The sequence below is a fragment of the Dermacentor variabilis genome, chromosome 10, assembly GCF_050947875.1.
Source record: "Dermacentor variabilis isolate Ectoservices chromosome 10, ASM5094787v1, whole genome shotgun sequence".
Classification (NCBI taxonomy): Eukaryota; Metazoa; Arthropoda; class Arachnida; order Ixodida; family Ixodidae; genus Dermacentor; species Dermacentor variabilis.
In genome coordinates, this window is record NC_134577.1 from 14,958,506 (window position 1) to 14,983,829 (window position 25,324).

General features: G+C 44.5%; 1 protein-coding gene across 3 annotated transcripts in view; it reads left to right on the plus strand.

Moving 5' to 3' along the window:
- LOC142559989 (transmembrane protein 8B-like) overlaps window positions 1-25,324 on the plus strand; it is a 46,890-nt gene that overhangs the window by 19,024 nt on the left and 2,542 nt on the right. Inside the window, exons 10-13 of one of the 3 annotated variants that reach the window (XM_075671717.1) lie at window positions 8,158-8,336; window positions 8,873-9,133; window positions 10,973-11,183; window positions 16,171-16,773. In XM_075671717.1, the coding sequence (XP_075527832.1) occupies window positions 8,158-8,336; window positions 8,873-9,133; window positions 10,973-11,183; window positions 16,171-16,298 (779 nt within the window). In that variant the 3' untranslated portion in view covers window positions 16,299-16,773. Of the gene's footprint in view, window positions 1-8,157; window positions 8,337-8,872; window positions 9,134-10,972; window positions 11,184-16,170; window positions 16,774-25,324 lie in introns of those variants that run through there. The other 2 variants (XM_075671719.1, XM_075671718.1) reach the window with 2 other exon arrangements.

Below are 25,324 nucleotides of genomic sequence, written 5' to 3' on the forward strand. Positions count from 1 at the left end.
CATAATAAACCGGCAGCCGGCTGCATACAGAGTTTTTGAACGCCTCTTTTTATGGCCACTTCACTGATGCTTTGACAGGGTTTTGGAAGCCTCGTACTTCGCCCTTTACCTCTAGATCCGAGAAAAAAAGAAAAAAGTGCGTTTTTTTGCATGCATTCATTTTTTCAGACTGCCTGAATTTTCGGACGTTTTTACGTTCCCTAGAGGGTCCGAAAAATCGGTTGTTGACCTCAATTTAATGAAGGGTGTTTATACTTGATTTCAATATAAAGAAAATTCACTGCTGCCTCGAAGGAACACCGAGACAGTAAATAGAAAATTCTGCAGACATATATGGTGAAGTGTTTGAATTACAAATGACCATCAAAGCAAAGCAGCGTCATGTTCTGTATAATGTCCAAGTGCAATAAGATGGTATTGTACGTTGCATGCTGTATGCTTTTAGTGCGAGTGAAAGCATGCAAAGGTGAGCTGAGAAGGATAGCAGCTTGGTAAGTGCTGTCTTCCTGCACGAGGAAGGGGAAAGGGGGCCAGGGGAATGAATTTATGGTGATGCGATCAAGTGCACGCAAGTGGGAGGAGGGGGAGGGAACAGATTGCGGTGCACCTGCTTTTCTACGTCGGCCATCGCTTTGCGTGGCTGTCGATGCAGGTGAGTGCATACGCACCCCATACATCCTGTTTTAGAGTTAATCTGGTGTGCGTGCAAAGAGTGGGCATGCCTAGATGGTTTGGAATCTTGGGCTCTGTCTTCCCACGTGTTTAGTACTGGAGATTGAATAATGTTGAGTTTAGGAGAAGCATTGAAGCAAGAGGCAGATGAAGCATTCGCTCCCTGGCGCTTTTCATGAGCTTTTAGAGTAGCATTGTCTCACTGTGGGTGACACTGTCAGCCAATGGGGTGGAGTTCGAGTGTACTAGAATAAGGTTGAGTGGGCCAGACAGTGTTAGCCCATTGAGGCCCCATGTGGCAAAAAATTGCCCCAGCCCCAGGGGGACCAACAAGCTTTGCGAGAGAAGGAACCAAAGCAATGATTGTACGCTAATATGAACAAAGTGTTAGGGAAAGGTTGTTACCTACTGTATCTACACAGTGTAAGTCGGCCTATTTTCTTAAATTTGAAACTCTGAAGCGGGGGGGTCGACTTGCAATCAAAACCAAAACATGGCACTGCCCAAAAAAGCGAGACAAACGAGATATCAGGGGCGCTACAATGTAGTTACAATTTTATGTTTGCTCTACGGCCCTACCTGTATCATTCTGTTATCCTGTGGGTTTGTTTGCTTTTTGGAAGTATTTTTAAACATTTTTAAGAGTTTTACAGCGCACACAGCACTCATTGGGGGTATCGATAGCTCATGGAAGGGCTGCTGCTCCAATCACGACGGCATTCGGAATGGCTGCGGTTGCGTGGAGTATTGATAGTTCATGGAAGAGCAGACACCATTCATGTGTTTCTCTTTCTCTGTAGCTCTCCGTTTGATGTGTTCAGCTTGAGTGCCGGCCATGTGCTGCCGTGGTGCTTCCTCAGTCGTCATGAATGCTTTGGATCCACATTTAGTGCTCGTTCACGGCAGCATTCAAGGGAGCTGGCGTTATTTACGCCAAAGAAAGAAATAGCTGTGCAGTGGGCCGCAAGTTTGATGTTTCTGAAGGGTTGGTGCGAGAGTGGCGACTGCAGCGAAGCAAAGTTTTCACCTGTGACGGCAAGTGAAGAGGTTTTGGCGGGCCGAAGTCGGGACACTTTCCAGAGCTGGAGGACAAGCTTGCGCATGTCGGAGGTGCATGTCACTGAAATCTGTGATCAGTCCCTGCCAGGGACTTGCGACATGGTCATGAAACAAGCCCGGGTCTTCGCCTTAGAAGCGGGAATACCCAAGACAAACTTGCGTATCAAAGTTTATGAAGAGGGCTGGTTTCTCTCTGCATCAGTGTACCAGTGTGTGCCAGAAGCTGCCTGCCGCCAACGAAGAGAAAGTACTTGCCTTCCATAGGCACTTCCTCAAGCTGCGCGACTCGTGGCAATACTTGCTCGGCCAGATCCACAATGCCGATCAGATGCCAGTCTAGTTCGATATGATAAGTAACACGACGGTGAGTGCCAAGGAAGCTTGAGAGGTGAAACTCCTCACAAAGGGAAATGAAATGCTTTGGTTTACTGTCATGCTCTCTTGCTTAGCAGATGGTACCAAACTCCGCCCGTACATTATATTCAAGTGAAAGACAATGCCATTGGAAGCGTTCCATAAAAGTGTAGTTGTGAGAGTCGGGGAGAAGGGCTACATGACGGATGACACGGTGGTCAAATGGTACCACCTGGTGTGGCTCCCACTAGCACTAGTGAGGACGATGGCACAAGTGAAGATGAGTAGTCCAGTGACTGTGCCAGCTACTAATAAATTTTTGTTAGGGAATGCCCCCACGGGTATGCCTTCATTTTTTCCTGACACACGCAGTATTAGCGGTCGACTTACATTCAAGTCGACTTACAATCGTGTAAATACAATATATACTCAGAGTGAATTGGGGAGATTGGGAAGTAAAATGAAGTAGAAGCATATAAGTCTAATCAAATGGTATTTGCAATTCAGATCGTACAGTAAAACCTCGTTAAGCCATACCTGCTTAAACAGTAGTTCCGTTTTAAAAGTAGTAAAGTGAAATCCCCGACTCAGCGGCCATTGAACATAATGCATTTTGTATCCGCATAAACCGTACCAGCTTGTTGTGTACGTATCGTTTAAAAAGTAGTGTTTTCACTTTTCGTCGCGCGATCACGGCGGTACATCGTCCCCGTCTGGCGGCAGAACAACAAGCCTCAGAGATCCGAACAGCCTCCAAGCGCAAACGCAGAGGGCGCTTGGAAGGGTGAAGCATTCATCCATCTATCCATCTGAGAATCAACATCAACATCACTTCAGCGCCATGCCAGAGAGCGTTCTTTATTTCCTACGAGAAAGCGTTGCGACGTCATGCAAGCTAGGACTCTCGTCATGCCGAAGCTCGGACAAAAACACTGCGTGCTCAGCATTCAAGAAAAAATGGACATCGTTTGTGCCATCGAACATGGCATGAAGAAGTCGGCGCTGGCACGCGAAAGGGATTTGCTACGGTGTGTGGCATCTGGAATGCAAAGTAAAAGTTGTTCGGCAGTGCTGCTGCGACCGCGAAAAGATGTCGTATACGAGGTTCGACTTTTCCTGATGTGGAAAAGGCACTGGTGAACTAGTTAAAAGCAGCGAGGTCGAAAAACTTGCCTGTTAGCGGACCCCTACTTGTGGAGAAGGCCTTGGTTTTCGCTTCGCAGATTAACCACGATGACTTTGGATGCAGCAATGGCTGGCTGGCGAGGTTTAAGGCAAGGCATAGCGTAAACACAAGAGTCGTTTCAGGAGAAGGTGCCACTGGCGACGTGGATGGGACAGAACAATGGCGAAATGGTCAGCTGAGGCACATCCTGACTGACTACGCGCCCGACGATATCTTCAACATAGATGAGTCGGCCCTATTCTTCAAGCTGCTGCCAAACAGGACGCTTGCGTTTAAAGGTGAGACGTGCACCGGAGGCAAGCATGCCAAGGACAGGATTTCGGTTGCGTTCGGTGTAAACATGTCGGCAACTGAAAAATTTTCACTTCTCGTGATTGGGAAGTCGGCCAATCCAAGATGTTTTAAAGGCGCCCGGCTGCCCTCCGGAGTTGTCTACCGCAGCAATATGTAAGTGTGGATGACATCGAAACTTTTTGAAGAGTACATGCGCCTCATTAACCGCCGTTTCTCGGCGAAAAACAGAAAAGTTGTTGTTATTTTGGATAATGTGTCGGCGCGTGTCGCGCTTGATAACCTTGCAGCTGTAAAATGGTGTTTCTGCCTCGTAACACCACAGCGATTGCACAACCCTTGGACCAAGGTGTCATTCGGGCTGTGAAACAGCTGTACAAAAAAAAAAAATCTGCTTCGCAGCATTCTTCTGGCCTTTGAGTGTGGCAAGATTTTTTCAATTGACTTGCTGGGCGCAATTCACCTGCTCGAATACTCGTGGTGCCACGTTGAATCGGTGACTGTGCAGAACTGCTTCAAGTGCGCTGGCTTCACGGTGTGTGCGGGTAACGCAGAGGATGCTAGCGACGCCGTCAACCAGTCTTCTGACGCCGTTGACCAAGCTTGCGAAACACTGCTCGCTGAAGTACTGGAGCGGCACGGTGTTACCCAAGGCATTTCCTTCACTGAATTCAGGGACATCGATAGCAATGTTCAGACTTCTCCGCATATGTCCGACAAAGCTATAGTTGCCTCTGTTGCCGAAGTGTCGCGTAACGACAGCCATGAGGACGACAGCGACAGCACGGGCGATCCAGGCCCGACAGTGGCAGAAGCAGCACGTTATGTCAACCTCATGCGGGTGTTTGCCGAGAAGAGGGGGCTGGTGGAAAAGCTGGCTCGCGGCTTAAGTGAGTTTGAAGCATCTGTTATCGCTGCTGGCCACCGCAGCATCAAACAAAGATCACAGACTTTTGTCGTCCGAATTGAATAAATAGTGTACGTTTTTTAAACTTTCATTGCATTCTCTCCGAGTTCCGTTTTTGACAGGTAAGTGGGCGATCTCACGCTATTTCGGTTAAGCAGTACTACCGTTTAGTACATACTCTTTCCGAGCTCTGGCCAACTACGGTTTAACAAGGTTTCACTGTATTAGATTTCAGAATTCACTTTTAAAACTGATTGAATATAGTCATTTCTGTTTGAATGTAACGCATAACAGCACTTTGATGTATTGAGGGCAAGTGATCGATGTAAGTAAGGACTGTTCCAAATGATTCTGGTGCTGGAGAGTCTCGGCTGTTGTGTAGAGGCGCACCATTTCCTGAGTGAACTAACGCATAGGGGTTGGTAACTTCTATTTAACACGCTTCTAGCTGTCATTCAGTATAAATGCCCTGTTTTGGGGCCGCTTGTAAATCTGCTAGCTCGATTCAAGCAAGCAAACATATACTTTTTTTTTTTTTTTGCACAATCTCACCATGTTTGCATCCCACTAGAACTGAGTGTCACATGTGGTATCACACTTATCTCCTTTGACGAACACAGTAGATATACCATATTTACACAACTGTAAGTCGACCACTTTTTCTAAATTTGGAAATCTGAAGTTGGGGATTCGACTTACAATCGAAACCAAAGCATGGCACCGCCAAAAAAGTGAGACCAATGGGAGCTACAACGTTGTTGCAATTTTATGTTTGCTTTATGGCCCTACCCGTAGCTTTTCACTATCCCGCATATTTGTTTGCTTTTTGGAAGGTTTTTTAACATTCTTGAGAGTTTTACAGTGCACGCAACACTTATAGGGGTGTGTCAACAGTTGATGGAAGCGCCGCTGTTCCCATTCGCGGCGGCACCCTCAGAATGGCGGCGCTTGCAGAGAGTAGCGGTAGTTCATGGAAGAGCAGACGCCGCTCGCGGGTTTCTCTTTCCCTGTTGGAAGGCATTGGTTTGATGCGTTCCACTTGACTGCTGGCTACGTGCTACTTCATGCTACTTCTATGCTTCCTCAGTCGTCATGCGGGGTCCAGGCCCACTAATCGTTCGGCACTTGTTCACAGCAGTGTTGAAGAGGGCTGCCATTCTTTATGCCAAAGAAACAAATCACTGCGCAGCGGGCCTTAAGTTCGATGTTTCTGAATGGGTGGTGCAAGAGTGGAGACTGCAGCGAAGCGAAATTTCCCACGTGCCGAAGTCTGGACGCTTTCCGAAGCTGTAGGCTAAGCTTGCGGCGTACGCCGCTGAAATTCGTGATCGGTCCCTGCCAGTGAAGTGCGGCATGATCATGAAACAAGCCCGGACCTTCGCCTTTTAAGGACCTGCTCTGCCGTCAGTACAATGAGTGGCTGGCGGCAGAAGACCATGAAATTATGCCAACTAGACCTTTCAAAAGAGCCTCCCTGATGGCTGCGTGTTGTTGGGTGCATTCGGCGTGGGCTGCTGTTCCACAAGATGTCGTGGTGCAGTCGTTTGCCAAATGTGAACTTTTGCTGGACGGCGATGCACTGTAGGACTAGCAACGATGACGATGGTAGCACTAGTGAAGACAAGTAGCCCAGTGACCATGTGAGCTACTAATAAATTTTCGTTATCGAATGCGCCCCGGGTATGCTCTCCTTTTTTTTTTTCCTGTCGCGCGATATGGGGGGGTCGACTTACGTTCGAGTTGACTTACAATTGTGTAAATACAGTAAATATATCTTGGGCTTCTGAGCATGAGGTCGCAGGATCGAATCCCAGCCACGGCAGCTGCATTTTGATGGGGGCTAAATGCAAGAACACCCGTGTACTTAAATTTAGGTGCACGTTAAAAAACCCCAGTGGTCCAAATTTTCGGAGTCGCCCACTACGGCATGCCTCATAATCAGATGGTGGTTTTTCCACGTAAAACCATGTAATTTGACTAATTTAATTTTTATTGTACATATGTCTGCACGTGTATGTGAAGCATGGTCATTCCTTTAATTGCTTCATTACTGTCATTGTGGTAGTGTACCGGATAACTGAAAGCAGCTGTTTATAATTTACTAGCTGCGCAGTTGAATGGACATACAATTGGAAACGGCATTACATGCAGGTATGAAATATAAGATGGGTCTAACGCGTTTTTCTGGGAAATCAGACTGAAGAATAATTTCTTTATAACACATCTACTTTCTTTTTTAAAATTAATCAAATTCTGGGGTTTTAGGTGGCAAAACCGTAATGTTACCATAGCCACTAAATAAGCTCTTATTATTATTATTATTATTATTTTTTAGTGTGGTCTATAAAAAACTTGTACACTGCTTATGGACCAACGATCAGTACACAGAATGGGTAAATAAATCTGTTTTCAGTGCCCGAGGTCCTACCCGCCGTGGTTGCTCAGTGGCTATGGTGTTGGGCTGCTGCGCACGAGGTCGCGGGATCGAATCCCGGCCACGGCGGCCGCATTTCGATGGGGGCGAAATGCGAAAACACCCGTGTGCTTAGATTTAGGTGCACGTTAAAGAACCCCAGGTGGTCAAAATTTCCGGAGTCCTCCACTACGGCGTGCCTCATAATCAGAAAGTGGTTTTGGCACGTAAAACCCCAAATATTATTATTATTATTAGTGCCCGAGGTCCGACTGCAATAAAAAGCCCATACCTATTACTCTGCATTCTGTTACATGAGGAAGTCGGAAACATGAATGGAATGTTACGCTGCATTTTTTTTTTAATTCTGTAAGAACACTTCACATGAATCAGAGAACAGGGCACCAGATGGGGCAGACATATTTTATTTAACGCTGTAAGCAGCAAGTTGCATACATTTTTCCATCTGCGTTTTGCAAGACCTACTGATGGCAAACTATATGCACAAAAATACACATGAGAGATGCATGCTGCTTGAAGAACAAGCAAAATATTTGTTCTCCAAGGGAACTACAGTTATGAAGAATGAAAGCCGACACTGCGGCCTCAATTTATTTTGCACAATCACCACATGAAAAAAAAAAAACATTTATTCTTAAGAGTTAGGACATAAATACACATCATATGTAATTAGGAGTGGTCGTTGCCATTTGAGTGGTCTGATCCAATACCAGCATGCAGAGTAGTACGAACGACCCGACTAAGCAGTATCGCCAGCAATTTCCAACGGTGCGACTTTGATGCAACCCAATCCACTTCAATTGCAGTGCCACCACAGTATTTTTCAGTGTCGGGTGCCTCGCTGCAGAATACATGCCATCCTGGCTGCTCGTCCCACTCAAGCTTATTCTAGTACATTCGGGGCAGAGTGGATGCAAAAGCATGGCTGGCTTTGCTTTGCTGATGTGAAGATATCGTCAACGTAGCATGAAACCGTATCTGTCATTGCTGACTCTCAAATTCAACAGGATGATTGTTGTTCTCATTCAAATGTGCTTTTTTTTCAATTGTTCGACAATTTGGAAAACTTTGCGGCCCCTTCTGTTTAAGAAAAATCCATTGGTGGCTGTACGTACTTGTATAAAAAAGTCAAATTTCAATGTAATGGAGTTAATTGCCGATTTTACCAACTTCGTTATATCGAGGTATAAGTGTATTTGTGGCCATTTCTGTCCAGTTGTGCTGCAGGTTTAAAGTGTGTGTACTCCATTACAGGCTATCGTGGCTGGGGGTGTACGGATGGCCGGGAAGCCCGCCACTACTCATACATGTTGACTGAATTGCTACTGCTGACGCTCAGCAACCTCTTCTTCATGCCTGCTGTGCTGCTGGCCTTGTACCGACGCCACTTCCTCGAGGGCCTGGTCTACCTCACCACCATGTGTGCCTCCGCGGTAAGTATTGAAGCAACGAAAAAAATGCAGCATCAATCTGGAGAAGTAAACAGATCTACCAATTAAAGCACAGCATTCCGTTAAATTTGTCATATCCTTTGCAATCTTTTTCTGCTCAGTGCTTGTGCTTCCTTAGCTGCCAGATTTTGCCATGGTTGAGGAGCAGTAGACAAACTACGAGGTGACATGCCACAAAGATGTGGCGGCACTGCCATCGCATATGTACAGGTAAAAAAAAGAATTAGGCAATCTCTGCTGGTGAAACTTTTCTCGGAAGCCAGGATTGGCCTAGTTTTTGAAAAGTACTTTGTTGAGATTGATGTTGAAAGCAAAAGAGAAGTGTCAACGTAGTCGTGTGCTCTTCTTGCATAACATGCAGCTCTTAACTGCTGTCACAGTGGAATTGTGTGGGCTCCGTGATTAGTTGCCCATGGTTTTTCAGCGCCTTATTTATTTGGCCTGCTGCCCTCTTGGTGCAGAGAGGCAAGCCACCTTATTGTATTTTGGCTCCATTGTCTTGTCTTACCTGCATGCAGTTATACCACGCCTGCGATGCGGACCTGTCCCCCATCTGCGTGCTGAGGCCAAGTGTGCTTCAGTATTGCGACTTCCTCACAGCTGTGGTGTCACTCTGGGTTACTTTGCTCTGCCTGGCCGAGGTCTCAACACCACTGCGCACCCTGGTGTCGACCTTTGGCACCCTGTGCATCGCCATCGCTGTTGAGAATGATCGCACAGGATTTCTTGTCATTGCTCTGCCGGCGGGCCTGGGCTTGACACTTGTTTTTGGCTCCTGGGTAAGTTGAAGAACAGTACTTTATTTCCTTGCAGCACATGCCAAAGAGAAATACTATTCACTTAGTTCGATTGATAGATCGCACTTATGGAATTTCAAATAGGATTGTCTTACCGTTGAAGGGACCCTGAAACGATTTTTGACGATTTTGTACAAACATACCGAGTTGTTAGAGTAGGTCTTTCTGATCATTAATCAACGCATCTAAGTGCTCCGCGTAAAGTGTGTAATTTATTATAAGGTCTTAAAAATGTGCATCGCTGCTGATCGCAGCACACTGCTCGGTAGAATTTTCAGCCGCCCCTACCCATATGACATAAATCACCCAATTGGCGTCAGTAGGTCGAGCTATCCGATAGGCTGCCTAGGGCGTGTCATCAATAATTTTTCTTCCTTTATGGTGAACAAATGATGTTCGTATAGTTGGAATGTTAGTTAATTTGTTTCTATAAAAAGAAAGTAACAGAAAGAGAATGCATAAGAACAATTTCTTACTACACTTAAGCACTTCCGGCCCACAGCAAGCGCCATCTGCTTGTGTTACAATGTGCTCCATTTTGACGAGAGCCCCGCGGTCAGAGTCAGTCTCGGTCTTTTCATGAGCACTATGATTAGACTTTGTTACGTTGTGGACTGCAAACGTTGCGACTGGCAATATGTCAAGCTGCAACATTGTGTCCCCCTACAAGGCAGCAGACAAGTGGCCTGGCTGCAGCGCATTGGACTGTCGCTATCCGATCGGCACCAGGATTTATGCGTTTTGAGAGTCCGTTATTGGGGCAAACGCAAGCGCTAGGGGACAGGGCCTGGCCGTTTGACTGTGCCATTTCACAGGATGAGCAGAAGCACAAATTTGAATGGCTGGCACGGTGCAGCCACCTGGTGGCACAGAGCTCAACCACACACAGTAGCAGTAACGAAATGTATTCATCTTTGTTGCTAGTGTAAATTTTTTGCAGGAGTGTAATCGTTAACACATTGTTCTTGTAAATGTTTAAAATGTTTTAAACTTGGTTAGAGCAATATTAGCTCTTTGTTTGGCTGGTTAAGCTCTGCACAATGCTCAGAACGCACGCTGCTTCTATAGCTCTCGCTTGGGATTGACTGCCAAGCAGCTGGCTGAGAGTTTGGAGACGTTTCGCACGCTCGCTCCTAGAGAACCGAAAGTTGACGACACGACGTGCCATCATGACGCAGAGCCAGTGAAGGCGGAGCTTAGCCCCGATCACTCGGCGAACGAGTTGAGGAGAAAATGCATGGCTATGGAGGAGGGTAACTTGTAATCCTCTGTAGCTCTCTTAAATATGACATGTTTCACAGAAATTGTGGTGCGAATGATTAACTTTAGCTGTACCCTACGCATCTACAAAATTTGTCCGAGCTGTTTCAGGGGCCCTTTAACAGAGACTTGGTAAGCCAGAAATCGGGCAAAATATGAAAAAAGAGGCGCGATTTCACCTTGAAATTCTTATGCCAGATCTCGGTTACCACATGTGTTTTGGGAACGCCTTCTTCGGATTAGATAACTGTTTACAAAAAGGGTTAGATCACATTCAAATGTAAATCTGGTTATATGGACTCTACCTGCGCAAAGGCAACCTGAACAGACACCCACTACATTGCACTGACATCATTGGCATCACGATTTGGACATGAAATTCGACACCCATAACACTTATATCTCATTCCTTTTTTAAGTGCACCTTTAACACTTCACATAAACTTCATACAGGGAATTGGAGGTGACTCATGGCATGTCAACTTTGACATTCTCACAGATTTGCACCAATGGCCAGTTAGCATGCTCTCTAATGTGTGTTTTGATTGCGTGTCTCTGCAGGTTAGGCAGTGTGCCACACGAAGGAGCTGCTTCCCACATCCACGTTTCTGGCTGATAAGTCTGGCACCCGCTGCTGCACTGGGCGTTGTAGGTGCGGCGCTCTATTTGGGATTCGAGACACGCCGCAATTATGCCTACGTGCACAGTGCATGGCACGCTCTGGTTGGCCTCTCGCTCTTCCTGGTCCTGCCGCCAAAGCGGCGGTGCCAATGTAAGTGGTAGACCGTCTGTGTCCAAAGCCATTGATACCCATACTACTATCCACATCATGAATTTACAGGGCAGGGTTCCTGCGAAAAATCTCGACTTCCACAATCACATAACTTGGGCGGGGGAAGTTCTGCACGTGTCCTCTTTGTTGACATGCCCATCTCGTCTGCTGCTGTTCTGATTGGCTGGACTTGGGTATGCGTCAGAAGGAGACAGGCGCCCCCAGCCAACCAGCACTTAAGCAGCCGACGAAATGGACATGTCCACTAGGCGGGCACTTACAGAATAGCCTCCCAGGAATTTGAAGGTATGGGTGGAAATACTATGTGCGACCAGCACAGTGTTTCATTTATTGAGGAGCTGTTTGTTTGGACTGATAGGAATATCAGCCTTTTATATATACATTCAAACCCGGCTATATCGAACCTGTTTACATCAAATTGTTCTATATATTGAACAATTTCTGGGCACGGTATCGAACAAAAATAGCAGTGACTCCAGATATATCGAACGTCGAGCAGTGGAAAAGTGCCCCCAGAAGTTGGCTTTCCCTCGCGGTTGCGGGGTAACCCGACGGCGCGGCTCCATCCAACCGCTCTCCCTACCGTGACCTCGCTGCTTCGGACGAGCCGTCGACACCCCCCTGCAAAAAGTTATCCTGGCCAGCCCGCAGCGCTTGTTCAGACAGCCAATCAGAGGCTCTTGTGCCCTCGTCGTGCAAAATGGCGAAAGTGCGAGTTGTCTCGGTGCTTTTCTGGTACATTGTGTGTGTGTGCCTTGTGGGCATTCTCCCGCAGTGTTGCTGTGATGAAGCGGCAGAATTTGCCTTTTGTCGTGAAGCTCGAAATCATAAATCGGATCGAACGAGGTGAGAAGTCCAATGTGTCCCCGCAGCGTGAATGATTCCGAGGAACACTCTCAGGACGATCTTGAAGAATAAGGGGGAAATTAGGGCTAAAGCGGCCAAATTCTCGCCCCGGTGCCTGTGGTGCCCGACGTGTACGCACGGCCATGTACGAGTGGTTCATCCGAAATTTCTTCAGCCGTGCCGGCTTTTGCGTGCTAGTTGATGACTGTAAATTCTGATGAATGTGACGCAGCCGTTGCCGGTGTTGCCGAAACTTGGAGCGAGCTGTCAGAATTCCTTGAAGCTGCTGCCGAATCAACAGTGGACGAGTTTGTGAGTGCAAATGATGGTGCCGCGACCACAGGAGAGTCAGAAAACGAAGACTACATTGCCAACATCGTACCGAGCACAAGTGAAAGTGGGCACAATGAGGAAAGCAACGACGGTCCTTTGCCTACATCCTCCGAAGTGATTAGTGTGCTCGCACTAGTCCGGTGCTTCTGCGCGAATGCGGAAGGTTGCGGCCTGAGCTGCTCCCAACTCCTTAGACAATGTGGAGAAGTGCGTGCATCGCAGGCAGCGAAATTGCCCAAGCAGAAAGAAATGCAGGACTATTTCATACGAAACTAAGCTAGTTTCATCAATAAGGTGATTTCATAAATGGTGTGTGCTTTTATGACATCCAATTATTCAGCAGGCTTATATCGAATTATGCTCTATATCAAACTGATAGGTGTTTTTTTGCCAGTTCGATATAGCCGGGTTCGACTGTGCACACACACACACACACACTATTCGCACCTTGTAAACTTTGATGACAACCGTGCATCTTGCAGCGATGAGCAAATGTTTGAGAACTTCAACTAGTGAGTCAGATTTCACGTTATTCAGTTCGTTCATTGACTAGAATTGCTGCTCTCTGATGAGGCTTCAAACTGGATTGCTGTTCTTTCACATTTTTATTGCTTTTGTTTTTGAATAATTTGCACTTACATGGCAATTATTGAAAAGACGGTAATGTCAGAAAAACCACCGTTTCTGGCCAACCTTGTTACTGTAGCTACTCGTTGCCTCAAGCATTTTCATTCAGGCCTAGAACTTGATGGTAAGGCACGTTGTGAATGTTGAGAATCTTAACGAAATCTCAAAACACTGTTTGTTGCTTGTGCAGATGATGGTCACTGGCCAGTGCATTTGTTGTACAGTTGAACCTCGCTACAACGAAACTGACGGGGCGCGCGAAAAATTTCGTTAAAGCGAAATTTCGTTGAGGCGAAAACAGGCCAAAAACACTGTCAGGTTGGACCACATAGTCCCAAAACATCATTTATTTCCAAAGAAGTCGGTCAGCTTCTTCTGCTTCTTTTTTTTTGCCACGAGTGCAGTGGCGCGGCTTTCGCACTCGGTGAACAGTTGCATCGCGACGTCGTCATCGTGAGCACCGAAAAATCTGCGGATCACATCAAAAGCATCCATCACTTTTATTGCAGGTGGTGGCGCTAAGTCCTCCGCGTCGCTGTCATCATCCGATGATGCGTCGTTGTGGCGAACGCCCTCAATTATAGCTTCGTCACTCAGCTCCTCGTGAGCTAGCACTTCACTGTCAACAGCGATGTAGTCGCCGATGTGAACATCGGCCGGCACATCTCCGGAGTCCTGAAGGGCTGCCCATGCCGCATTGGCCTCTGTGGAGGGTGGAGCAATTGTACTGCAGCCTTCCTCGTCCGACGTGGAGTTCGCTGCCAGTTGAGCATCGGAGTGAAAGCCGGCGTGCACAAAACAGTTGTAGATGATACTGCGACTGGTTGCCGTCCACGCTGCTGAGACCATCTGTACAGCCATGTACAAATCCACTTCGATTGCCCGACCGGTGTCGATGTTTAACACCAGCCGCTGAATCAGTCGCTGTCGATAAGCGCTTTTAACGCTATTGATGATACCTTGATCCAGCGGCTGGATTAAAGCCGTGCAATTCGGCGGGAAGAATCTTACTTCCACGCTTTGAAGCTGAACGTCTTCAACGTTATGCGCTGAGCAATTGTCGATGAGCAAACAAACCTTACGTTTCTTTGCCGTCATGTCACGGTCGAAAGCGGTTAGCCACTCTTTGAAAACGGCCCGTGTCATCCAAGACTTCTTATTGGCAACATATTTGACGGGCAGGCTCTTGCCACCTTTGAAGCACCGCGGCTTCGCACTTTTGCCTATCACCAGTGGGCAGCGCTTGTCAGACCCGTCCATGTTGCAGCACAGGAGCACAGTCACACGCTTTTTGCTATGCTTCCCTCCGCTGCATGGCTGGCCCTTCATGTGAAGCGTCTTGGAGGGGAGGAGCTCGAAGAAAAGTCCCGTTTCATCGGCATTGTATATGTCTGATGTGGCATATTTCTCCATTAATTCCGGCACAGTAGCTGATGCCCAAGCAGATGCAGCGTCGGCGTCTGATGAGGCCGACTCCCCACACAGCACTTTAGCGACGATTTCATGCCTGGCCTTAAAACGGGTCAGCCACCCTGAGCTGGCTTTGAAATCATTGATGCCCAGCATACAGGCATAGCCAAGTGCCTTTTGCTGCAACATGTTTCCGCTGACCGGCATCTTCTTTGCGCGCACGTCGAGGAACCACGTGTACAGAGCCTTCTCAAGGTCCTCATGAGCCGCTTGCGTCAGCTTTTTCCGCTTCGCGGATGTCCCCGAAGAAAGAGCTTGCGCTATCGCGTCTTTCGACTTCAAGATCGTTGACAGCGTGCTCTGTGAGATGCCGAAGTCCGCTGCAACATCTCCCTTTTTCCTGCCACTGGATGCCGCGCTGATAATCCGTGCCTTCTCTTCAAGCGAGAGGAACTTCCGCTTTCTAGATGAAGTCGCCATGCTCGCATTCATTACAGCGCACTAGCAGCACAAGCACGAGTGAAAAAAACTAGGGCAAACGCGCTGCTGTTGCCAGGCTGCTGCGTCCTTTGGCAACGGATTGGTTGCGGCTCTGAATTGGATTGGAAGAAAACGGGAGCTTGCCCCCGCGCCTTGTCGCAAGGCAGCCAGCCCGATAGTCATCAACACCAAGCTATGGCGGTGATCATGTGCGTTTCAGTGAGTGGATTAGTTTGGTCCAGCGAATGTTTAGCGAAACAAAGCAGCGTGGGCCTATGGAAGTACATAGATGGGCGGCGATATGCTTGTTTTATTGTAAGATATATTTTTAAATCGAGCTTCGCATAGCAAAAATTTCGTTGAAGCGGAAACGCGCCCCAAAAATGGTTCGTTGTGATGAGAAATTTGTTCCATTACTTTGTATAGCGAGCTGACGGGGAATTGGAAATATTTCGTTGAAGCGAAAATTTCGTTGAAGCGACGTTCGTTGTAGCGGGGTTCGACTGTATTTGAATTTCTAGAAAGGGAAAACAGCACGGTAGTGAGACTTATACCTGCTTCTTTGTTTGGCTGATGTTCCTGTCCATCAACTTGAAATTATTTTGCAGCATGCATAACTTTTTCTTCCATCCTTTTGTAATTCTGTAGTGATTAGGGTATCTAAACAAAGTTATGCTTAGTCAACCATACATCATCTGAACATAAATGTTTTGCACTCAAATCAGAGTGTCCTGCCTTGATAATAGACCACACTTTAATATGCAATACTTGTTAGATGCCCTGTCTAACAAGTATTGCACATTAGAATGGTAGACCTATATTAGGATGAACTCTGTTGAGATAAATTGTGCGATAAGGCTGGACAGTTAAGGTGTCTTTCATGGTTTCCCCTAGAGCCACTGCACTTTGGGTATCCTGAACTTTTTGTAGGATGAATAGATTTCTGAGACTTTCTTTATGCTGATCCTAAAGGAAGCCTACTGCGTTTCATTATTAATAAAGGCTTTAGAAATCGTTGTTAGTTGCACAGCCCAGGGTTGTACGACAGATGCTAACTTGTTTTTCCTTTTTTTTTTCCTGTTCCCCTTCTCCCTTATCCTTTCTTGTGATGCTTCTTGTCCTGACCTTTCTCATATTTCTATATTCAAATGGCCTTGTCTATTGCAATTGCTTTCCTTTAATTACATACCATTCACATGGCAAAATCTTTTGCCTCCCTCCCCATTTCTGTCCTTCGCTGTGTCCTTCCTTTCTGCAAAATGCGGAACAGCAGCTGCTGAGAAGAAGGAATCCGTGAACACATGCAGTTACGTTAGAGTGGAGGAACTGAGTGACATGATGCCAACACCGGAGCTGCCGTCGGCACATGCACCCTTGGTGATAGCAAGAGGCACGTGATGAGTGGGAAGATGTCAGTCTTTCACGGTGAATTCGGCAGCTCCCTGTTAGGCTGCTTTGAGGACTTGTGCTCTGAAGTGAGATTGGTATTCATTGCCGCAGTGCCAATGGATATCTAAGGCTGGCTGCAACAACATCGAGGCAGGACCTCGGTGTGACTTACCATCAGCGTAAATTGAAATGCGAACAGGCTTAAGTATTCTAGAGCAGGGTTTGTGCACAATAACGTGAATGTGCACTGTTGTATTTCTTTAGCTGCATTTGCTTAATGTTGGTTTCCTTAGCAATGCATTCGGAGAACAGGTGACACTGTTATTCCTCGTGCAAGCGAACCTAGACGTAAGAGCGCATGTTCCAGTCTGGTCTGACTTGTTCGCATTTGAAATTACGTTGGTAGTACATGTTGGTGAGAAGTGTGTGTCATTTCCCTGCTTATTGAAGCACGACTGTGAAATGAGTTTGCACTATATATATATATATATATATATATATATATATATATATATATATATATATATATATATATATATATATATATATACACACACACACACACACACACACACACACACACACACACACACACACACACACACACACACACACACACACACACACCTAAGCCAAGTTTATGAGGAGACATTGAGCTGTTAAGTGCTAAAGTGCTTTATTTCTTATTTCTGGTTTGTACACAGCCAATGAGTCTAGTGTTGTGTTCACTCTAGATGAGGTTCAGCGTATATTACGTATTATTGAAAAGATTGTTCCATATTGCTTGATTACTGGGGCATGACTCTGAAATGAGTTTGTGTACCTAAGCCATGTCTGTGAGACAACATTTTGTTGTTAAGTGCTGATGTGGTTCTATTTGTGGCACATGTATGTGCATAACATATACCTGTTTGCTCTATATAAGATCATCGACGTAGTCTATCCGGTTGCTTATTAGTTGTGTGGTGTGCTCGACTAACAGCTAAGTAACACGTTTGCAGATGCATGTAGGCAATATAATGTATTTCTTGCTCCAGTACAGTTACTGGGCTTTTGCAATGTGATATACAGTGTTACACACCCATCGCTTCCAGTCATACTTGCCTAATTTTTGTTTTTCTTCTCGAAGAAGTGAACACTTACGTCTTTTATCAGCTGTAGCTAATTCTAAGAGGTCAAATGCCTTGTTGTGTTCCCCTTTATTTGTAAACTACATTCACCACAGGGTCAAATCATTCAGGATGCAAGTTATTTGGACCACGGTTCTTTAAAATGGATTCTAAACAAGAGGGAGGTTCACAGGAAGGTGGAGGCTTGAAGTGATCAACTACGGTAGAGCAAGGATTGTCGCTGGATACTCCAATCCATTTTAAAGTGATTAGGTGTGTGGTCAAACGGTTTATACACTACATTCGGCACAGAGTATAACCATTCTGAATGCGAGTTTGCACCATGGTTCACCAATATAAATTGAATGTTGCACACACTACTTACTGTTTAAGCGGGATTGGACACATGATCACTTAACAGTGTCCAGTGTTGCAGGGTGAGAATTCAGAGTGCGTGATGAGGGCATTCAGCAGTGTACTCCCTCCACTGTGTGTGTCTACTTTCTTAGAAAATAATATGGCACGAGTGTGGAGGCTATCACAGTATGCACTAATACTCGAGTCTTCACTAGGTAAGGTGTCCCAGGCTGCACATATGACAGCAGACAACACTGTAACACAGACGCACAAGTTGTAGGGAAAAATATATGTTCAGGCGACATCCCTTAATTTGATCCTGAGAAGACCAACGAAATTGGTTGAATTATCCAACAAGTCGAATTAAACAAGGTGCATAAAAGATGCCAAAACACTGCTGATTCATTGGGCAGTATTTGCGCAATTCTAAAACAGCCTCAAATGAAAGGTGTGCAAGCTTTCTGTGTCCAAACTAGGAAACTAAAGTAAAAATGACACCAAATCTCCTAAACAAAGTATAAATATAATGCACACCCAATATTTTAGCAATAAAAATAGCCAAGGGTCTAATATGTGTTGTTCAATGGCAGCCGGGGTTTCTTTAAGACAGCTTAGCCGCACAGTTATTGAACTTGGCTTCGCTGCAAGATAACCACATTATGCGGTCAAGTGTAAAAACGCCGCAGAGACATTTTTGGTTTCGTGTCGTATAGCACTGTCCAAGCAATTTTTTGACAAACTTTCCTGGAAAAAAGAAAAGAAGATGCACATTAGAATCGGGCAAATACTGTAATAATTCGCTGTGGGCTACCGTGTTTATTGAAAATCTTCCCGTGAAATGCCCAAAGTAGGCATTCTTGGCAAGAAATGACGCATGTTTGGTGCATTTCCTATACCCTAAGCACTGCCGAGACGGACGCTGCTGCTATACAAGTCACCGCTGAGGTCACCATAAGGGTAGGGTGTGTGCATGATGACCAGCCAAGTTGGAATTATCCGGCAAAGACTAATTTCAGGATCGAAATAATGAAAGTTTTGTCCTATAGTATGTATAATGTATGGGTGTTGCCTGGGACATTTGGTCGAGATCGAATTAACAGAAGACGACTGTATTCGTATGAGTACACTCGTGATTGGTTGGCATTATTTGTATCTTCCACTTTCAAAACATGTAAAGCATAGCACAGTCAAATCCACTCGCAACGCTTCCATGTATAATGGATCTATCAGTTTTGAGTACAAGACTTGTGCTACCATACACGTTAGAATGAGAAGAAAGATGGTTAACCGAGGGGCCCAATTTCTTCTCATTCGTTACATAAGGAGGGTCTCAAATCCGGCAACATTGATGCCTTCAGGTACCATGTGTAGGTTTATTGACCAGTTGCTTTCAGCCAAAAAGATAACGTACTCATGACGCCTGCATCAGAAAGGATGTTTCACATCCGCTGCCAAGGTTCATGAGTGGTTGCACTGGCTAACACTCCCAACGTTAGTTGTAGCAGTAAAAACATAAATGCCCAAGAAAGTAGATAGGAAAATGGTGCCGTGGTAGCTAAATTAGAGCATCGCACGTGTAATGCGAAGATGTTGGATCGTTACCCACCTGCGTCCAAGTCACTTTTTAATCCACTTTCATTGCCATTAATTTATCATTTCTTTAATTCAATTAGTAAGTGCAAGTAATTTCCCCTATGTTGTCCTTGGTGTCTTTGTTGGCTTCTTATCATACATATTAGAGCTACACTATGGTAAGCACAAATATAATGAGTTGCTAATATAATGCTTGCTTTTCAGGAAATTATCAAATTTCTTATGAGGGGTTTAAACTGTATAGCTGAAATACAACGTGTGAGGTAATCAATAAAAAAAATACTTCTACATGACGTGCGCCAACTACAGAGAGCAAGCAGTGAATGCATGAAGCTAGTGTCAACCAGTGAGCAGTTATTGAAAGTTGTGCACAGCTTTTTTCCTGTTTATTCATGGAATGCCTCTGTGATGAGATCAATTTTGAATAGCATACAGGTGGTGGAAAGGACGGTGTTAATACGTTTCTGGTGACAACATAGGCTCCCTTGGAGACAGTGATGCCTTTAATGAAAACGAGAAAGATTCTTGTTATTTGTGGTGAAGACTGATGTGATGTTAACCATAAGTTACGGTGAACCTTTTGTGCTGGTGACTGTCATGATGCCAGTGCAAGGTGCTTATCTAAGTTGCACAGAATTGGCAGTGCTGCTAGTGTTGGTCATAGCTGCCATTAAAATTTATGTACTAGTGTTCACAAGTGTTACTGCCATACTGCCACAGATTGCCATTTTTTTGCAGTCACATTGTCTGGCTGACAGCCAGCCCCTGTGGCCTTGCATGAAGCTTCACATGGAGTTCAACTCTGGTTTTCTTTTTTTTTTTATTCATGGGAAATGTAGAAATGCTCTCCTGGGAAAACACTGCATTGATCTAAAAGAAATGTTTCATTTAAAAGAAAAATTTTAACTCTTGTAATTACAGTAAGCACAATCATGAGTTCAGTTCCCAATCTCTTGTGTATATATTAAGCAGAAGTTGTTAAGTTTACAACCTGTGTGGCTTGGCAGCAAAACAAGCTATAAATTTCTGTAAATTGCACCTTTTTGATTGTTTAAAGCAGACAGCATTGGCATCTTGCACTGCAACATACTCATATTTTATTACAGGGATTTTGTATAACTTACTTAACATGGTAACAATTCATGCGCAGTGTAATTTAACATTGAATCATGTCCGTTTTGTCTAATCAAAATTTAACATCACTCCATTGTACTTCACAAATCTTCAAATTCCATTATGGTTGTAAATGTGGCATTGCAGCATCTTCAATTTTTGTGACTTGCAATTTTTTATAAAGGGTTGACAACATACATTCACTGGACTTGAGAACATTTTATTTTAAACAACAAGAAGCTCTGTTCAAATCTGTAGGCACTAATGAGAGAATTTCTGTGCTTACTTTGTATGTGAATGGTGAGACCAGAGTTGGGTAAAGCTTTGTGAAGCTGAAAGCCATGTAAGTTGCTCTAGTTAGTGAATAGTGAATGGCCATACATTAAGCAGTCAGCAGACTTTTTTTGCTGTGCATGTTAGTCAATCGGTGGCTATTAATTGAGGCTACCAAGTGCAGCTAATTCACATACCTTGATGTGCTCTGTGCCTTTAAAATAATCCCGTTGTTAAGAATATAATGGAATTTGTCGGTTGGACTTATGCATGGAAGAACAAGTTTTCGTGATGCTGTCATAACTTCACTATGAAATTGCATCGTTGGCTCATTCATTTTATGATTCTTTGCTGCTCCCACACTTGTCTTGTGCTTGTATTATGATATGTGGTATGCATTTTTCTGTGATGTTTATTCACTATTTTTTTAAATTGTTCTTATCCGTCGCATGTACTATCAGCGTCAAATGAAACGTGAACAGCGGAGCGCGTGGCCCAAGCATAGGGAAGGTATAGTGCGGGCTGTCCAGTCATTGCCATTGACAGGCACGCACATCCGGTTTGACCGCACTGCGCAATTCCCCTGTAGTGAGACGTTTTCACTTCTGCTCTAGTTCTTACATTTGAAAGGGAGAAAATAAATATGAAACAGAACAGACGCTAAATTTGCATATTGCTGCAAGTGTTGTCCCACAATTCACCGAAACCATAAGTGCTATCGGCGCGAACAGCGGTGCGTGTGGTGCAGTTTGCACCATCACCACGATAGATTCGCTCATGTGGTTTGTCACCTGTGCACCACATTCATTCTTTCAATTGGCAAACTTTCACAGCACGATATCGCTGGCAGCCACGAAGGTGGCTGGCGTGGGCGTGCTGAGCGCGTTTGGCCGTTTGTTTGACTCCCAAACGGGCACCATGCGGCCAAATCGGATGTGCGCACCTATTGATGGTGATGACTGGGCGGCATGCACTCTGCCTTCACTTATGCTTGGGCCACACGCTCCGCTGTTCCCGTTTCATTTGATGCTGATAGTACACTGCAGTTCAGATGCTTGCCATTGTTTTATTAATTACTTTATAAAATGTGCTTTGGTCTTGCCATGCAGACAGGCTTTGCACAAAATGATCACCCCGATTTCGCCACGATCTTGTTCTCACAAACATATATATATATATATATATATATTTAAGGCAAACTCTCCAAAAAAAAGCTAAGTTCCATTAGGGAGCTAATCACCAACCCCAAGTGGGTGCCCATGTGTGCATCTATGCTGGCGAGGATACTGTGGAGATCATTTATGCTAGTCCTGTATGGTATTGCAATGGCGCCATGTCTTTAAATGCCAACACCGACTTCTGTCAGTAGCTTACAGATACAGTCGAACGCCTTTATAACGAAATGCTTGGGGCCTTGAAATCACTCGTTATACCGGTCACTTGGTTGTACAGGTCGTGCACTGCACAGCTCATAATAGAACCGGGACAGAATTATTCCTTCATTATACAGGTCATGTCATTGTAGAGACGTTCATTGTAGAAACACTCAACTGTATCTCTTTTCTGAAGCAGTCCCACGGCTGCCATGTTTTTGCCTGTGTGGTGCGTTCTTGATGTGATAGTTGTGGCTACAACATAGACTGTGACTTTCTCATTCTAATTGGGTGACTATTTTCATGATGAGTTGGAGCTGCTATTGTACTCGGACAGTTGTTTGAGCCAGACATTTTCTGGGCTATTTATTATTGCTGCTGTGGAATGTAGAATGGCGACAAATGTTTATAAATTTCATTTTATACTATGGAATAGGTGTGATGCTTGTTTGTGATCTTTTGAGGTCTCATCCTTCACTGAAGGACTTAGGTTTTAATGATAGAACTTCACTAGTTTCGTAACATTAGTTGCATTCAAATATGAGCAAGTAGGACTGCAATTTTATGGAGGCCTTTATGCTTTACTTTCATAATAAAACATTGATGTAGTAACATCTTTTTACTTGAATATGGATGTAAATGCCTTTACTGTCACATTTGTTACACCTTGTAAAACACTAAGGCTGCCAATATGCACTGGGCGAGAAAGATCAGTGCTATTATTTCATGTGCTGCACCATAAAAAAAATTTGGGACATATTTTGTCCCCAACCAATAATTGTCCTGTCTGACTTGTGTTTATTTTCTCATAATCTCTGTGCTAGCTACTTTCCTGTCAATAATGCTATGTCACGCTATGTTTGTGATCTGGAAGTAGCAGGTGCGCAGTGTTAATTAATTAATTTATTTATTTGAACATACTGCTAGCCTCACATTTGAGGCTCTTGCAGGAAAGGAGCAGGATGCATATTCAGGAGAACACAGTTCAAGTAGGCGCAGACATAAATCAGTTGAGTTGAACGAGGCAGTGCATATGCACCCTATATTCATTATACAAACACTATATAAGGATAAGAAAAACAGTAGTTAACGGCATGTTCGAAGGTTCAGCACATGATAGAAGCACAAAGAAAGAGTGTAGGTACACTGGATATTCATTGCGTATCATGAGCAGCAGAAAAATCGGGGCAGGAAAAACACTGAAACCTGGAACTGAGACCGCGACGATCATAACTTCAAAGCATTGTTTGATATCTTGGGGATGAAACCTTCAGAGTTGTGTGCAGCTGACATGATCAGGTAGACTGTTCCAGTCACGGATTGCATGTGGAAAAAAGGAGTACCTGAGTATGTTGTTGTGAAATCTATATTCTGTTAAGTGCTTGGTGTGTTTTTCACAAACTGTTTATCTATCTGCAGTAAGTAGTTACGTGCATTAATTTTCATGCTGCCACTAAGAAGAAGGAAAAAGAACTCAAGACGAAGTAGTCTGGCTCGATTTTGTATAGGGGGAAGTTCAGCTTGCCTTAATAGTTCTGCAGGGGAGTCAAGATGACAATACTTATTAAAACTACATCTGATCACTTTCCTTTGTACGCTCTTCAATATTGCTATGCACTGTTTACGGAAGCGAAACCAACATACTGTTCCACAATTCAGTATAGAGCGAACAAGGGACAATGCTAAGCATTTAGTACTTACTGATGCAGATCTAAGCGAGCATTTTGATGAGCACAGAGCTGTCCGTGCTTCATTAACAATATATGTTACCTGCTTGTCCTATTTAAGATCTGATGAAATTATGAGGCCTAAATATTTATACTCTTCTACTTTCTTTAACATCTGTCCTAGATAATATGGGAAGTTCTTGGGTGCGCTTTTATTCATCACTTTCACACATAGTCTTTTTCTTTATTAATATCAATTTGCCATGTTTGACGCTGTTGTGTTATATCTTCAGTTGCACTGCTGAAGGTTATCTGGTCTTCATAATGAAAAGAAAGGCACACATAAATTTCGTTTATAGTTTTGGGACAGGGTACGTTTGAAAGGGTGCAAACTTTTTTTAGTGTTTGTGTACTAAACATAAAATACTTGAGTTTTTTTTGATGGCATTGCCATAAACTAGCTTCTTGCACTGTGCCAAATGGCTCCCATAAGCTGTAAATACATGGAGATAGATGGTATTGAGAGGCTGTTACCACTACTGTAGGCTTTATTAACTCTACACTGGCTAATTTAATATTTTATTTAATTTGATCCAAGGTGACAGTCTCAGCCAGTACCTGTAAATTTTAAGCACCACAACTTTGATTATTTCAATCCTGAAACTTTCCCCTACTGGAGAATTTGAGCTTGACTAGTAAGCATGAACGTGCCGGACCCAAATGGTGACCCCACTCCTCGCTCCAGTGGCTGCAGCGTCTTGACTGTGCCAGGGGTCTGGATGCATTGAGGACGTAATCCCCAGCCAAAAACGCTTTTTTTTGGCCTGTATTCCACCAATAAAACATTTACCCGTTTCCAATGCATGCGTTTTCTTTTCCAAGAAAGAAAATTGGCCAGAAAATAGCCTGCGCGATGCAATCAGATACGAAACTGCATTTGCAACAGCCTATGTCAGAGCCATTGTCATCACAAGACAGTGGCAGAACCAGAATGCAATATTCGTAGCCTTTGATTACGAAAGCTCGTACAGAAGGTCAGCTAATTTAGTACATGTTAAGCTAACCGCAACAAAGTATTGTGGTTGTTCTTGGCATGCAGAATAGCATGTGTTGCAGGGCATACTAGCGAAATGATGAGTCTAGGTGTGGATGCCCTTTCTTTTTTTTTGTGTGTGTGTGTGTGTGTGATTGGTAAGGAGTCGTATGATAAATCCGGAATATAAATGTACAGTGGGCCATACAGAGGACGACATGTTCATAAATGGCGATAAACTGCTGTTTGGGAGGGACAACAACAGACATTAAGTACAAATAAATTTTCATTTTGTGAAAATAAGCTTTGTTGGTTTCACCGTTTTCCAAATGCCAGAATTGGAGGCATGCTACATATTTCTCATCAAAAATCGCATGCACAATAAATTTCAGTGTTGTTTAGGAGCTCTAATGTCATTTCTAACCTAGCCTAACCTAACCTATAAAAACAGCAGGGGTGCACATTAGATTTGGGGGCGTGTTAAAACAAAACAAATGAAGCAGCGATGCATTTGGGC